The following is a 16,268-nucleotide window of genomic DNA, read 5'->3' as shown; positions in this document are numbered from 1 at the left end:
TTCTTCTGGAAAAGAAGATGTTCTTGCTAGAACAGACACATGTGCTGCATGTTCCTATGCTCCATAGTGCTTCACAGATAACTGCATGAACAATGAACATGTGAGCAGCATTTGAGGTAGAAATGTTATCTTTTATCTCTTTAATGTCTTATTTCAGTGATGCAGGAAAAGTTTGAGGAAATAGTGTTTCTGAACAAAAGGTGCTGCAAATTGCCAGCAGACAGAACTGCAAAATTGTGCAGTCTGTCCTTATATATTTCTATCTCTGCCTGCCCTTCATTAACTAAGATGGTTATTCATCACAGAGTGGTCAGTGGGAGTTTTATAGGAACATTTATTTTTAATTTCTAGGTTCTTTTTTTTTTTTTTTCATTTCAGGCTCCAAAGTGTATATTTTCTCTTCTGTTATAGTCCATTATGTCATAAATGGACAAATGATAACTCATCACAAACAAAATTATTTTTGCAGCCTGTCTTCCTTGGCGTCTGGATTCTAAAGAGATAACCTGGATGCCTGCATGCCAGTGCAACCAGGATTTTTATGGTGTGAATAATCTTTGCTCATCACACCAAAAAAATCAGTGTGTCAGTGTATTCCTGCAGAGTCATTAGCATACAGACTCACTCTGCTTGCTTAACAAAGCATGGTTTGGTGTATTATAGTTTCCTAGTCTGCTTGTTGGATTCACCTCTGACAAAAGCAGAGAGCAAAATCAATCCCTTCTTCAGTGGCACACTAATGTGGGAAATAAATCTTCGGGCATAAGGTCTGAATGGCAGTCATTTAAATAATTCAAATGCAGGGATCATTTTGCCCATGTGCCTTTCATTTCTTTGTTTTGTTTCACTGTATTTCCCAAATCACTGAGAGACAAATGATCTTCTGCGACAATCTATATTTTTTAAATATCTAGAGCTAAATAATCCCTGTCTTCTTTAAATGCAGTTTAATTGGTTACATGTAAAATAATTATTTGCTCTCTCTTTTGTGGTGTGGAGGGGGGAGTTGGAGGGGAGAAGTAACATACAAGCAGATGTGCTGCTAGATCTACAGGCTTCTGCCAACCATATGGCATCTTAAAGAAAGATGGTTGGAGCGTCTGGATTAGCAAAGAGTCGGGATGGAAAGCCATGTGTCGTGTTGGTACAGGCAGTTGTTTTAGCTCTCTGTAAAAGGCTTCAGGAGATTGTGTAATGGAACAAATGGTACTGCAAGCCTAGTAACAGCCTTACCGCTGCTGGAGAGGCAATTGGCCCCCAGGCGAGTACTGCTTCATCCTTGCTTGTTGGTTTTTTGTGAAGGATTTTTAGATCATTATTATGTGTTCTTCTTTAAACGTACAGGAAGCTTGGGAGATGTAATTCTGAACTTTATACTTGAAAGAGAGCTATTGTGTGCTTAGGATTTTTTCACACTCTAATTTTTTACAATGAAAACATACAGTTCCTTTCTCTTTGAAATTAAAAGCTCGTGCCCCTCTGCAAATTTCCCGCATCTTTCGTGAACACTTTGAGACATCAGTTCACTGAATTTGTCACTGATGCCAAGATTTTGGGGGAAAACTGCTCTCTCTAGGATTTGCTTAGTTAAAAAGAGTGGGGCTATTGTGCTTGTGGCTATAATGTACCAGCTTGGCATTTGTATTCTGTTTGACAAGGTGCTCTTTATGCAAACAAGGGGCCTGCTTCTGTTAAAGGCAGAACTCCTTTAGTTTTTAGCAACACAGGATTGAGCATTTCATGGGGTTTTGTGTGCTTTACAGGAGTCTGTAGTTCACATTACAGCTCATAGGAGTTATTCTGGATCAAGATGAAAGCTATTGTATCCAGATCTGTAACAGAAATAGATTTTAGTCATTTCTCCACTGTCAGAGAATAGAACTCTAAATTCCTCTGTATGTTTCAATGAAATCAGGCCTTTTAGTAGACCTGTAAATGCAGTTTTTTCTCCTTGATAACATTTGTTTCTAAGGAAATTAAACCTTGATGCTGCAGTACAGCAGTTCAATAATTAGGATTATTTTATTTGAAGAGATTTTAAGTACATTATGATCCCAATATCATGATTTTTATGTAAGGAGATAACATGAGGGACACCCAAACAGTCATTTGTTGGTAAATACTTGCTGAGCAGGTAATGTTATGGTTTCAGAGACATTAGAAACAAACCATTAACTAGAGAAGCATCTTCCCTATGAGAATCTTTGCTGAAAAATACACTGCCTTAAACTGGGACAAACGCTGCTCTAGTGCAGCCTAGATTCACAATAATTTAAAAGTAAAATTACAATTACTGTTCTTTTTTCGCTTTAATTTTTTTCATACTCTCCAGAAGGTTCCTTATCTGGAGCTTAGGAAACAGCAGTACTCAGCTTAATCTGCAGTTTAGTTACAGCAGCGCACGCTTTTCCCTGAGCTGCCTGCATGCCCCCCTGCTCAAGCCTGCATATGTTGCTCAACACTGATCAAAAGTAGCCTCCCTCGGGAGGGAGGCTTGGGTTCATTTTGTCGGCCTGTTCATTGCCTCGCCTCAGCCAAGGCTGAGCCAGGTGTGAGGTGGACAGTTGTCCACCAGGAGTGGTGCCAAGACCACCAGCATCTCCCTGGAAGTCTCTTGTGGTGGCTGCTGAGGAGGAGCAGAGTCGGACCAGTGAACCCCAGCAGGGACCTCGGGCTCTCTTGGGGCACCTGCTGAGCTTTCACTGCCTTTCAGAGACCCCGACTGCTTTCTGCCCATGTTCTTGTGTGAGTTCACCAACAGGGAAATGTGCATTTTCTTTGGGCTTCCCATATAAGAAATTTTAAGTAATGATGTGTTTGTGCTGCAGCCGCAGTATTGGAGGTTGCCATGTCTACAGAGACAGTAATTGACTGATAGCAGGTAGATCTCTTGTTCTCAAATTGCATGTGTTTGTCTTCTCTATCCCTACTGAAAAGAACAAACCCCATGGTTTATTTTTGAACAAAGAGCCACAGCTTTGTTTTCTTAATTTACTACTAGTAATTTAAGGCAGTTAATTTTCATTTATGTAAGTGAGAATGTTCAATTTGCAAAAGCATATCGAGACTTCTAAGCTTGCTTGTTTAAATGTTTGCTTCATAAAAGTTACCACTGCTTACCACTGAAAGATGAGAACATGGGGAAGTAGTATGAGAGGAGTATAATTTACCTAACAGAACTAAGCAAGACCCTTTGCTGTAATCCAAGGGGAAAAATATTCTTCTCGTGTAGTTACATTGAATATGTGTCAAGAAAGCTATTAACATTTATTTCAATTTGTAGCAAAGAAAAAGCTGATAGTTTTGCTAGAATTTTTCACTATAATTAAAATATGGTGGTGGCAACAGAAGAGTCTGTGCATGCACATACACAGTTGTGGACAGGAGGAATCTTTCTGCTGGAAGATGCTGGTGTTCTTACCAAGCTGGGATGTCTGTGCAGGATCCGGTGACCACTGACTGATGTGCTGAACTGTGACATGGGAGAGCCAGGCTGGAGCCACCTTAGTGCTTGTTTGTGTGGTATTGCTGACAGTCCTGTGCTGCTATTGCAGGGACTCTGGAGCTGCTATTCTCATCCACAAGCTCTCACCAGAAAGGCATTATTGACCCTTTGCACTGGCTGTGATCTGGGTGTGTTGATACTCATCTCCAAACTGCTTAGTTGCAGTTGTATTCTTTATTGTGGAGGGGTTAATGGTTTTCCTGAAGATAACTGTACTGATATTTGCCTCTAAAACAACAATAAGATTCCCTTATTTCATAGCAATGAATAAGTTCACCTTGCAGTAAATTAAAGCACAGTTGGACTAATGCACATATAAATTACAAAATAGCCAGTCTCTTACAGAGAGTGTAATACTGTCTATAATGTACTAATGCATTTTTAAGATGTATTTTCTGTGAAATGCTTCCCTTCAGTGTTGCTAAGCAATTGCAGGTTTCACTAACTTCATGTGCAGTTTTAAAATATAGTCCAAAACAATACACCAAGTGGACTCTCTGCTCACAAGAGCTGAGCTTCATGAAGGTGGGCTGATAATACTGCTCAGATTCTCCAGCTCTTCTAATTTTTCTAAATAAACCTGTGGTTTCTCAGGATGAAACTGCTTTCCTCTCAGCCCCTTCCAATGCAAAATTACCTTACCATTTCCCCTATCTTTAGTCTCCTGTGTTACACCCGCCATGGTGTTTCTTTGATGCTGTGACTCCTTTCAGTGTCAGCAGAGCTGGTTTATGGCTGTACTGGGGGAGATGGGGCTGGCCCCAGGTGTACAGCCCTGCTCCAAAGTGCTGTGTTGCGTGCCAGCAGCAGCTCCCTGTCAGGTGGGAGCTTGCTTGGCCAGCCAGGCAAACAGAGGCCAAACCCTCCTCAGGTCCCTTGGGTGTATCCGTGCATATCTTGAGCACTGATCTTTCTTACCTCTCACGCACATCCTAGGCTCCTCTGCCCACCTTGACCTCCTTCCCAGCCATTCCTTAGATCTTTATGCCCCTATTTTCCCTTTTGTTTCCTAGAGTAATTTTGGAAATTAGAGCTGTAGTAGAAGGGGAGTAGGCCGAGCTTGGGCTAAGTTCTCAAATGGAAGCAATCTGGTCTGTGTGGATGGAGAGCAACGAGCCCTTGTAGTTAAGACATCTATCTAAATGTGCTGCACAGAAAAAATTGTCTGTCACCAATATAAGTCATATTCCTCATTTTCTGTGTCACAAGCATAAAACTAACTCTGTACAAATCCTACAACTATCATTAGTTTGACTGTGATTTATGTAAACCACAATAACCCTCTGTGAAGCTGGAAAAATAAGCAAATGTGTGTTGCCTGCCAGAGCTTAAAGGCAAAATCATTTGTTTGAAATGAACTGGAAGGAGGGTCACCTCTAGAGTGGAAAATAAAGATAATGGGGGTAAAGCAACAAAATTAACAAGCAAAACCTCCATAGATATTTAACACTTTGTGTTTGATATTTTTAGAGTTTATTTTTGTAATAGTCAAAATATGCACTACAGCAGCCTTGGGGTTGTGCTGCAGAACAGTTTTGTAGGACTGTGATATGTAATCCTTAAACTTGGAAAGACTCCCTTACAGATAACCAAATGAGAAGGACTGTAGCTGGCTGGCACTAGTGGCCTCTCATCTACAAGGTCACTAGTGAGAAACATTTTACCTTTCAAACACAGGCACTGATAGCTAGAGAGATAAGCTTTCTGCTGGGTACCTCAGTGCCTGCAGCCCTTGCTGGTTGCAGCCAGGGTCTGGGCTCGGTGAGGACAGCAGGGCTGAACCCAGAGCTGTTCTGTTCGCCTGCAATTGCGACTGTCAGAACAACTGAAGCAGTTGTAGCTCAGCTGCACTGCCCTTTCTAGCGATAGGGTGTTTTTTTTTTTTTAATTAAGACAATATCTGACAAAGTGAATTAACAGAAGCTGATGCTTTTAGCAGGTTTTTTGCTTCAAATGCCTGATGTCAGCTTGGGCCACATGTACATTCTGCACATGCCATGGGATAGAAAAAGTGAAGACTTGTTTTTCAATTCTCTGCTGCCTGCCCAGACACCACATGTACTGTCTGTTACATGTCGCTTCTGATGAGGTTCATGCTGGGAATTTCTTTTTAAAGGCAAAGTATTTGTGAAGGAAAGAGTTCAGATTGGGCATTAAAAATTCTCAGTGTCTACAGCTTGAATACAGTGATTGCTTTATGTGGACACCAGCTAGCAGTTTGTACAGGTTCAGGTTTGTCCGGTAATAAACAAAATAAGAGGAATTGGAATAAGGAGTAGGGGAAATCAAGCACATGTTTATAAAAAGTACAGAAATTGTTGTAACTAGTGACACAAGCACAGGAAAATTATTTCAGTAGTACAAATACATATCTTATAAACATGAGGAGACCACTTTTGAAACTTTAGTGGGATATGTGTCTCCTACCATTATGACTTAGAAATTGTGCAAAATCTGTATTGTCTGGCACATAACAAAATCAGAGAGGTGAACATCTTTAAAAAAACAAAAAACAAAAAACAAGTAGAGTCTGACTATACAATTTAATATATTTCTGTAATATTATCTGCCTTGAGCCCTGCTTCTCTCTTTTTTTTTCCTACAGTATTTTTCAGCATTCTAAATTACTAGCCTAGAGATGATCTAGAGAATTGTTTTACTTCATACTTGTCAACTAAAAGCATAAAATAGTAACCCAAACTATTTCTTCTCTAGAGCAAACCTGATCCAGAGTTCATATTCCTATCAGAGGTCTTACTATTTGTATTCCTTTAAAGGAGGAAAAGCCACTTCTTCAGCCAGGGGATTCAGACACAAATAGACATTAGTGAAGCTTTCACCCATATCTTTTCCAGCCTGCTGTACACTCTCTTTCATTGCTTCCTTCCTGTCAAAACCCAGTAGGGCCAAAAGTGGTCATCACAGCAGCCAAGCCCAGCTGCTACACCCCCCCACTGAAGAGCAGGCTGATAATGTTCTCTTCAGCATGTTAGACATGAGCTATTAGAAGCCCAGGAATAGATCCAGGCTCAGGTTTCCTACATGATCTATTTGTTTAACCTGGTGGGCCAGCTGTGGAAGTGAGGACATATTCTAATACTCAGTGGTGACATCTGAAACAAAGGGGAAGCTCCTATGTAAACTTTTAATTAAACCCTATTTGCAGGTGTTGTTGTGGCATGCAAATATTGTTATCTTATTAGAAATTATATACTATAGATACTTTAAAAGGATGTGGAAAAATTGAGAGTGTCTTTAGTAAAAGGGAATTTAAATGTTACCCAATAGATATAAAATAAAAAATAAATGAGTGATACAAAGCCACCTGGGTCAAGGGATTCATGGTAAAATGTGGACATTTGCTTCTTAGGTGTCCAGTTCCAAACTGTGCAAAGGATATTAACTTCTAGTTACCATCTGTTAACATCAGTTGGATGAGTTTGTTCTGCCTGTAGCATGGGCAAGTGCTTATCTTACTAAGCTAGAAGTGGTGTAGATCTGCTCTGCCTGAGCAAATGACAGTCTTGTCCTTTTTGCGGCAGCAGAAGTCTGATAGGGGTTCCAGAGGGTGGGAAATTCCATGGAAACTTTTTTAATATGCCCTGAACTGTCTCCCTGTGTCCTGTTAGAAGTCAGGACTTCCAGTGTGACAGAAAGGAGGAGGCTTATTCACTACCTTTAGTTCTACTCACTGTTACAGGGTGGCTTTTTGGTCTGTGTGGTTTTCCTCTTATGCTTTTTTTTATCTTGTATTAACATGCAAAAGGTGCATCATAGTGTTTTGATTTTGAAGCCAGGTGGGAGAATGCAGTTCAGTTAAAGGATAGGCTGTGTGTATAGATATTCCTGTTTAAATTTTGGGAGCATGTGGAGGTTTCTCTGTGATGCTCATCACTTAAGGTTGTTTCAAGGCACTGATCTATGGGTCAAGATCTTAAGTAAACAGTAATTTAGGACACTAGTGAAACATCAGGGTTTAATTTACTGTTTGTCTGCCTTTCTAAATACATAGACTCTTAATTTTTTTACCTCAAAATTTACTGTGTGAATTTATCAGTGCTGTAAACCACAGTGAAGATGCAAGTTTCTCACATGAGTAATAATTTTATTATTTATCCTAGCTGTTCACAGAGCTGATTCAAGATACAAAGAGGTAGTGAATATAAATTTTTCTGCCTTAATGAAAACAACAACATCACTTCAGCTATGAAAAGGGAAGGCAGAAAGGTAGCAGAGTAGAGGTGGAAAAGAAGCAGAGGAAACATGTCCTACCATGCCCACAAGAGAGGTGGGGAGTGAAAGCAGCTGGGGCAGTTGTGGCTGCAGAAACAAGCTCAGTGTGAGCACCAGCCATACACCTTAACTCTTTGATGTTAAGTCTGGCACCAAGATCATCATGTAGGCAAAGTAGGCCTGATCACTGACTTGGATTCAGCAGGAGATGACCTCAGATAGTGGGAGATGACCTCAGGTAGTGCCTGCTCTATCTGTGTCAGGAACTAAGTGTGATCATAGTGATCACCCTTCAGCTGCATCTCTGCAGCATGGCTGAGGTCTCCAGCGTGGTCTTTGGTTTTCCCAATCAGAACCAGGAACCACCCCTGATCATCAGGCAAATGAGCAATGCAGGAGCAACCTTAGGAACTCATAGTCTGACGCTCCTGCCCTGACAGGACAAATGCATTTTAAAGGCAATTTGCTGCACAATGACTTGTGCTGGGCTTTGGTCACTCTGGGGGACAGCAGGAGCCAGGCCCAGCACCCCTCACCCACAGAGATGTGGCCCTGGTGCTGGTGGCCCCCCTGTGTGGCTGGTGGTCTCCTGGGTGGCTGATGCCCCAGCCCTTGCCCTGGGGTGCCTGAGGGTCGCAGCACCCACTGCTGAGGTGATGGGCTGTGTTACCATGGCAACTGGCAGATGGGGGGCTTCAGCAGGGGCAGCGGGGAGGCAGCCACGGCAACGCGCTGGCCGAGCTGCTCAACAACAGCCCTTGCAGCACTGACAGCTCCGCTCTGGCTGGCCAGAAGTAGTTATCAGATTACTTGTATTAAAACCTAATTAAGATGTGTGCCAGTAAATGCAGCATGATTATTGGATTTGGTGATTTAGCTGCTGCAGGTTGCTGCAATCCAATCACGCCATTTCAGCAAATCCAGCTCTGTGGAGTAAAGTGAAAACGTTTTACATCAGTAACCTGACTATGCTGAAAGAGTAAATAACCTTTTAATGCCTCTACTATGTCAAGGACTGACTGATACCCACTGCAGGGTGAATGGGTACTGTCCACAGATCCTTGCATAATAATTTCCTTCAAATCAACATTAAAACCCAGAGGAGGGCTGACAGGTTATGTCAGCTTTTACCATCATTGTGGATTGCCTGTGGATTAATGGGTCTGAGTCTCCCAGGGCAGGGAGCTTGCAGCCTGAGTCCTGAGGGTGCTCCTGCTTTAGCTATGTGTTGTTATAGAAAAGAAAGCAGCTTTTGTTTTTATCTGTAGGCCACACATAAGGGGAAGTGTAACATGGTGGGTGCTAGTACAGCTTTGGAGTGTTGGATGCAACAGAAGTTTATTCTGCAGGTGGAATTCACCTTGATGCCAAAGCTGTCCTTTGTGTTTGATGTTTCACCTCATCTCTGCAGGGTCTTGCAGTGATTGTCTAGCCATACCTGTCAAAATGTAACGAAACCCTATCTATCACTTTTCACTTCATTTCTGGACAGCCTGGGGTATGGCCTAGGCTCAGATGCAAATTTCACTGCCATGTGAACTCTTCTGCATGTTGTAATTGCACAAAAAAAGCAGGGTAGGTTGGAGCCATTCTAACATAAAGCTGCCTATGAGTTCCAGGTACTGAGAATCAGAGCAAAACGTTTGCCTTGAAGCTTTCACTGCAGCTTGTGATGCCTCGGTTGTGTTCTCTTTCTGTGGAACCACTCATCTCATGGAACTGTCTCTTTCCTGCCTCCATAGAGAAATTCGGATTTTGAAGTGGTTAATGGGAAATTATGTGAAGGGTATTGTTATTACTACTGACTGGGAGCTTTCTCCTTGGTGCCAGGCTGTCCTGTGGATAGTCCAAACATGGTACCATGGTTCAAGAGCTACATTTTCACCTTGTGCCTTGAAGTAATGTGACAGAGCATGGTGTCAGTCCCTGTCCTCCAACACGGCCAGGCCAAGGGGGAGCAGCTGCATGCCATCCCAACTAGACAGATCTTGCCACTTTGGTGGAAAAAATGCCTCATTTAGACAGGAGGGACACAGTGGTCACTCAGATGCTCAGGACACAGTACATTTGCCTGGTAGGTGCTGTTGCCAAAGTGAACGTGGCGACCGTGCAACCTCCCTCACTCGTATTAGCAAAATGTGCAGAAGGTTCTGTCACCCAGTTGTAAAAATGATGGCAGGCATCGATGTGCAGTTGTAACATATGGGAAGTACAGTGAATGTGGGTGGAGCTGTTCATTTCTCATCTTGAATCATTTACGAGATCAGCAGGCAGGCCAGATACAATGCATATGGGAATGTGTGGCTGTGCTGCACATGTCACACGTAATAGCAGATACTGCGAGAGGGCCCAGAGCCTGTCCTCAGGAGCTAAACGCAGCAGAGCAGGCTGGGAGTCCCAATGTGTGGACCAAGGGCCAGCTTGGCAGCAGTTTTGGGAGAGCAGACTGGCAGACAGAATTTGGGAATTCACAGATCCAGATCTGCATTGACTAGAACTGCACCCTTTTCATCCATTGTGGCCCGGAGTTGTAGATCAGTATGTTATTAAACCTGTAGTCAAGCCCTGGAGATACAGATGATAAAGTTGTGACCTGCTGGTCAAACCCAGTTCAGTGCCTGTGTCATCTTTCTCCCTCTGCTCAAGGAGGCAGTCTAAATGTAACACTGGGTGGTGAAGTTACAAGCAGAAAAGTGTAATTGATTTTTTCCATAATTAGAGACTTTTCCATTTACAGCAGTTTATTTGAAAGGACATAGAGCTTCACAATAGAGCACACTAGGCCTTGTGTCCAATAATATTTTTGAAATTTGCATGGGCTGCCTGTGATTATCTACTAAAAAATATTGTTCTGATGTAAAATTCACATTACTTGGAAATTGCTTCTGACTGGATGCCAGGAGTAATAAACAGTCACTGGAGAAATAACAAGTGATACCTGCTTTTGTGATTTAAGAAATAAATGTGCAATTGACCTGTCTTACAACACTGTTGTCCCAACTCAGCCACTTGTTCTTCCAGTGTAAGCAGAAAGCCTCTGCATGTTTCTTCTGATACCTGCCAGCTTATTCCCTCTGTTTTGCAGCCCCTGATGAGGAGGGCCTTTGGAATGATGGGCTCTTTACATCTTTCTCCAGGAATCCCTGTTAGACTGTTAAAGGATCTATGCTGACATGCTTAATTAACACTAAGCTTACTTGAAATAAGTGCTATGTTCTGTAATGAGTTTTGGACATTGACCAGCTTGCAAAGAGCAGTGGACAGAAAACAGAAGTTTTTGTCATTTCAGGTCCAGTTTGTCAGGGAATTTGGGTATTTGGTTTTATAATCTGGGCAACTGTGTGTGTTTCAAGAAGACAGTTACTGAAGTAGCTAGAGTGTGGAGCTTGCTTAGCTACAGGTGTTGGGATGACTCCTGCAGTCTTTACTGATGTCACAGCAAAGCAGATTTGCTGTCATGTCCTCATAAAGCTTCTAAATTAAAAGTGCAGACCTTTAAAGTGCTAATTTTAAGTGTGAAAATACATTTAAAGCCCATCCTAGGAGTAATACTTTAGTCTCAGCCCAACCACCAGCCTGAACGCTGGGTGCTGCCACCACCAGTGCAAAGATCAAAGCTTTTTCCGTGAACTCCAACTTCAGATGCTCTGCAACCCTTTTATCTATTTCTTTTCCAGGTTACAGCAGCTTGACAAGCACTGCCAGGCCACTGCCCAGCAGTTAGTGGAGTTGCTCAACAAACAGAATCAGCTCTTCAAAGAGAAGCACCTGCTTACAGAAGAGGTGCAGTTTCTGAGAACACAGGTACTGTGCCAAAAGAGAAGAAAGTCTAAGGGGAACATTCTGCAGCTTTAGCAGAGAAATCTGCCAGCAGTCTGATTTCAACTGCTGGATTTTGTTGCTGTTGTTCTTTTAAATACAGCATTACCTTATAAAAAATAAAATAAAAATTCACACAGTTGGAAAGGTAGCTGAACCTGACTCTCACTTAAATCAAAGCTAAATGAAAAAAAGTGTTTTGAAGTGACAATAAAAAAGCAGAAGTTATTCTCAATGACAGTTCTTAGCTTCTTAACTGAAGATTTTTGTGTTGCTTTTTCAGAGAAAAGGGAAATCTGTTCTTTAACATCATTAATGTTTAAACAGTTACTTGACATTGATAATTGCTTAGAGGTTTTGCTGCCATTTGTCAGACTAAAGTCCTTCTATCCTTAATGATTTTTTTTCTCTTTATTTTTAAATTTTTAAAAGTTTTTGGTTTTTTTTTTTTTTTTTGCTGCTCAATGACCACTCATGGTAAGACTCGTGGGATTGCCCCGTGCAGAGCCACTAGTTGAGCTTTGATGATCCCAGTGGGTCTCTTTCAACTCAAGATATTCTGTGATTCATGCACCCAAATGTGAGATGGTGAAGGTACAATCAATCTTGCCTGAGCACTCATCACAGCACTGCTTCTCCAGCAGTTCTGATTGTTGCTTCCAGTGGTCCCTAGGAAGTTGTGGCTTCTTATGGGCTGTTCTGGCTTTTTTTGTTTTGGCCACTGTTCTTTGGCCAGTAAGTGCTTTGGAAATAAGGGAGAAGACTGCAGGGCTGGGTTTTTTCTTTTTTCTTCTTTCACTTTTTTTTTTTAGAAAAAGGAAGAGAACTAACAAGCACAGAATGAGGTTTTCAGTAAAACTATCAGATAATCAAACTCAAGGTTGAATTAGTGTATTTACTCAGTTACAAAGCATTACAATGCTTTCTAACTTTCAAACTTGTGAGTTTGCCCAGGATAGCTGGAGTTTGCTTAACACAATAACAAAGGACATTCAGTGTAGGAAATTTAGTCTAGTAGCACACCTAACAGTAAACAGAACATGAATTGGCTTAGAACTTTAAAGTACTTTTGTAGGCTTTTTATCTGTAGAAGTCAGTAAATGTTTAACCTAGGAGAATAAAATCCATACTTTGTTAGGCCCCATATCATGTCCATGTGTTCGGTTTTACAGGACTTCCTGTTCTAGTAGACAAACTCGGTGGCTCATGACAGTGTAAGGTTATCAGCATGTAGTAACTACTGGCAAATTTTAGGGCAACCATAGCGTTCTCTCTATAAGAGAGGTTAAGGAGGTGGTTGTTCCCAAAATAAATTAAAATTCCTGCTTTCAGAAAAGCACTCTTGGTAATGTGAATCACCTTTACATGGTCCACAGGGATTTTGTTATTGATAATCTATTTTATCTGGAAGTGATTGTGTTTTATGGAGTTGGGCAGAAGTACAAAAATCATACTAAAGAGGAAAAAAATCATTCAAATATTAAATTTCTATCAATACTTGACTGGCAAAAGCTGCCTTCTTTATGGTCATTACAAGTTAATTGTGCTCCAGAGGACACTTTTTAAGTTGAGAACACTCAGAAAAGAAGAATGATAGAAAAAACTATTACAGAATGAGCCCTAAAAATCTATGTGCAGATATTTAAAGCAATAGTGGTTCTCTGGGAACTGGAATTCAGCCCAAAAGAGCTGCTTGGAATATCAGACAATTGTTTTAAGGAAACTGAAGAACAGTTCACCATAAATGGAAGCTCTTTGCAGAAAGATTGCCTGTAGTTAGTATAGAAATACTGAAACCAAACAACTGCATAGTTAATGTTGATCAAAGGTTAAAGTGACCTCATATTCCACATTTTACTGTATTGTCCAACAATACAGTAAAATACAGTTTATAATTAACCAAGTTTTTGGAGGTTCTTTTGTGGGGGGGGGGAGGTGGAAGCCTCAGCCATTACCTAATCTTTTAAAGATGATGTAAAATACACTAAGCTAAATGTGCTATTGTATCTTGGAACATGAGCCTGTAGTAACTGCAGTTGCATATTTCAGGGAAAAAAATGGGATGCAGATCTCAAACAGGACACAGATGGAATGAAGTAAAATCCTGGATGAATAAAGAGAAATGAGCAGAAGTAGGTATTTTTTTTCTGTATCCTATATATAGAGTGGGGAGGAGAGGAAAGGAGAGCACGACTAAAACTATTTGCAGATGTGAGTTGAATCTGGCAAACACTTAAAGACAAGAGGAAGAAGGAAGTGTTTGAAACATTTTTGGGTTTGAAACTGTTGAAGCTTTTTGTGCTTTGATTTTTTTTCTCTTTAAGCACTTAAAAATTTCAGGACAAGCACTCAATAGCAAAGACAAGTTTACCTAATAGAATTTAATAAAAAATCCTAAATATGTAAGTTGAAGGGAAAGGGGGATGTACAACTCTTAGCTAGGTGGGAACTTCTGGAAGATCTAAGATTTAACCCAGGTACTTTTTGTCTGGATAGTCACTAGGTGTTTGTCTTTTTATTGGAATGCTTAGTTTTGTTGCTTCCAGTATTTTCTGTCTGAGGAAGCTTGAATCATCCCTATCTCTTCAGAAAGGCTGCAAATGGTTTTGTAATAAATCATAACAGTTAGTGTCACATTGAAAGAAACATTATCTAGATATTTGTATTTGGAGCAGTGCTGTCATGTTACAGTAGTGCAGCATAGCTATAGGTCTTCCTACTGCCTTGTAAGAATTACTAAACTTTTAAAGTTTAAAGAATTTAAAATTGCATCATTTACTTGAATCTAGCTGACCTACTCAACAAACCTAACAAACCCTGAGCCTTGATAGGATTTGTTTTCAAAAGTCAGATTACTTCCACTGTAGTTTTTATTTCTAGTGTTACATGTTTGTTGTATGGGGGGAAAGACAGCAGAAAGAAAAAAAAAGATCTTTAAATTCAGCTACATTCTGGTGTGTTGAGACCATGTTTTTCTTGGAAAACTCATTTGATACTGTAAGGAAAATTCAGGGTTTTAAAGGAAAAAAATAATAAAAGAAGTAGCTGATCCTGCTGTAATGCTGCATTCCTTTACAGGCTACATGAGCATATTCAGGACCTTGTAAAGGTAATCAAATTTTAATTATGGGATTTACACCTCTCATTTTGAAAGTTTTTGTAACACTCAGGTTTGGAATTTCTACCTTTGAAAGTCTCTTGTATAGTGGAATTCACCCTAAGGCAGGAGGATAAGAGATATTTAATTACCTTCCTACATAGGTATGAAATAGAGAATACTAAATAAATGTGCACAGAAAGCAAACAAACATCTTAACAGAGATTGCTGGAAACCTCAGCACCCCCCATCAGGCATGAGTGTATCTGTGAGAGCTGGGATGCCTCTCTCTTGCAGGATCTGCCTTGTGTCCATCAGTTTGACAGAAATCAGTATTTGTCCCGGTGGATAATCCCCTCACAGCCCCCAGCTGCCAGAAGGGGTTGCTGGCCAGCTGAGCCAGTGAGAGCACAGACGGGTAGGATTTGGACCTTGAGGATTACTTCCAGCGAGGGCTGTCATCCTGTGCTGCTTCTCTGACTTCCCATGAAGATCTCCTCCTGCAAGCCAGTCTCTCCCTGGCCAGGAACCTGCACCCTCCCTGTGCTCTCCGTATGGCTGAGCCACTAAAGCTCTCTCCTCCCTCCTTGCAGATGTCTGTGTCACAGTGAGCATGTCTGTGAGCTGATCACCCTCCTTCTAAAAGGAAGTTAAAGTACACTTACCCGTGCCTGTGTTCCCATCCTCACCCCAGTCACTCAGCAGGAGGCACTGTCAGGATTACAGCTGGTCTGGAGCAGGGGTTTTCTTTCCTTTCTTGTGTCAGCAGGAATTTTCAGTGAGACCCCAATGGTTAATGCAGCAGTGTTCCCAAGTGCTCTGTTTGCTTTTTATTTTTTATTATGTATTACAGAAGGGGGAGCCTTATTTCCAGCAAACAGGTAGGTCATCCATCTCTGCTGTCAAAAGTGATTCAAGCTGATCCTTACATGGCCTTCAACCTCAGGAGACCTGAAGATTGCTTTGGTGATTAGGAGAGAGCTTTTGTTTTAGTGTAGTCTTACTGCACAAAGATGGTGCCTCTGCCAGGTGTTTGTAACAACCAGTGATAGTCCACAGATGGGGTTGGTGGATGTTGTTGTGGGTTTTTTTAAGCAGATGAAAATCTTCACTTCTGCTTGGATGGAGTTTAATGAGAAGTGATGCAAGTTAAACCATGACAGGAAGGGATAAAGATAGACCTCTGTTTGATGTCTGACTGCCCTGACATGAGGCGTCAAGCATTCAGCTCCTCAGTGTTTGTGCATCTGCAGCTGTGGGAGTCCTGTCCATCCCGCCCAGTGCTACTGGACAAAGCTGGGCACCAGCTGAGGAGTTGAGCCTGGCCCTGCTGGGAGTTCCACCTTGGGTTTTACAGCCATGCAATGGAGGATTGAGGCACTGAAGCCACCTGAGTGCTTTCTAATCAAACAGGAAGTCAGTTGTTCTTCTCTCCTCCCAGTATTGCTGGCAGGAATAAAATAAACCAGTCAGGCATCTGTAGTTCCCCTCCTACAAACCCTTCCACTGTGTACATCTAATACCCAACCAGCCCCTTAAAACAGATGCCACTGAGCTAAGGAGGGAGTGTCCAGAGGAACCTGGGCACCGTGTACTGCAATGTTCTGTACACTG

The 16,268-nt window shown here is 41.5% G+C and overlaps 1 protein-coding gene across 5 annotated transcripts in view; it reads left to right on the top strand.

The window, feature by feature from the left end:
• The window catches only part of SDCCAG8 (SHH signaling and ciliogenesis regulator SDCCAG8), a 105,946-nt gene that overhangs the window by 87,976 nt on the left and 1,702 nt on the right, over window positions 1-16,268 (top strand). For 4 of the 5 annotated variants that reach the window (XM_077175770.1, XM_077175767.1, XM_077175766.1 and 1 more), the window contains exons 17-18: window positions 11,416-11,542; window positions 13,607-13,689. In XM_077175770.1, the coding sequence (XP_077031885.1) occupies window positions 11,416-11,542; window positions 13,607-13,657 (178 nt within the window). In that variant the 3' untranslated portion in view covers window positions 13,658-13,689. Of the gene's footprint in view, window positions 1-11,415; window positions 11,543-13,606; window positions 13,690-14,635; window positions 14,667-16,268 lie in introns of all 5 variants that reach the window. The other variant, XR_013181434.1, reaches the window with a different exon arrangement.

Source organism: Agelaius phoeniceus, chromosome 3 (assembly GCF_051311805.1).
Source record: "Agelaius phoeniceus isolate bAgePho1 chromosome 3, bAgePho1.hap1, whole genome shotgun sequence".
NCBI classification, from domain to species: Eukaryota; Metazoa; Chordata; class Aves; order Passeriformes; family Icteridae; genus Agelaius; species Agelaius phoeniceus.
The sequence above is the reverse complement of the archived record's forward strand: the minus strand, read 5'-3'. Positions and strand labels throughout refer to the sequence as shown.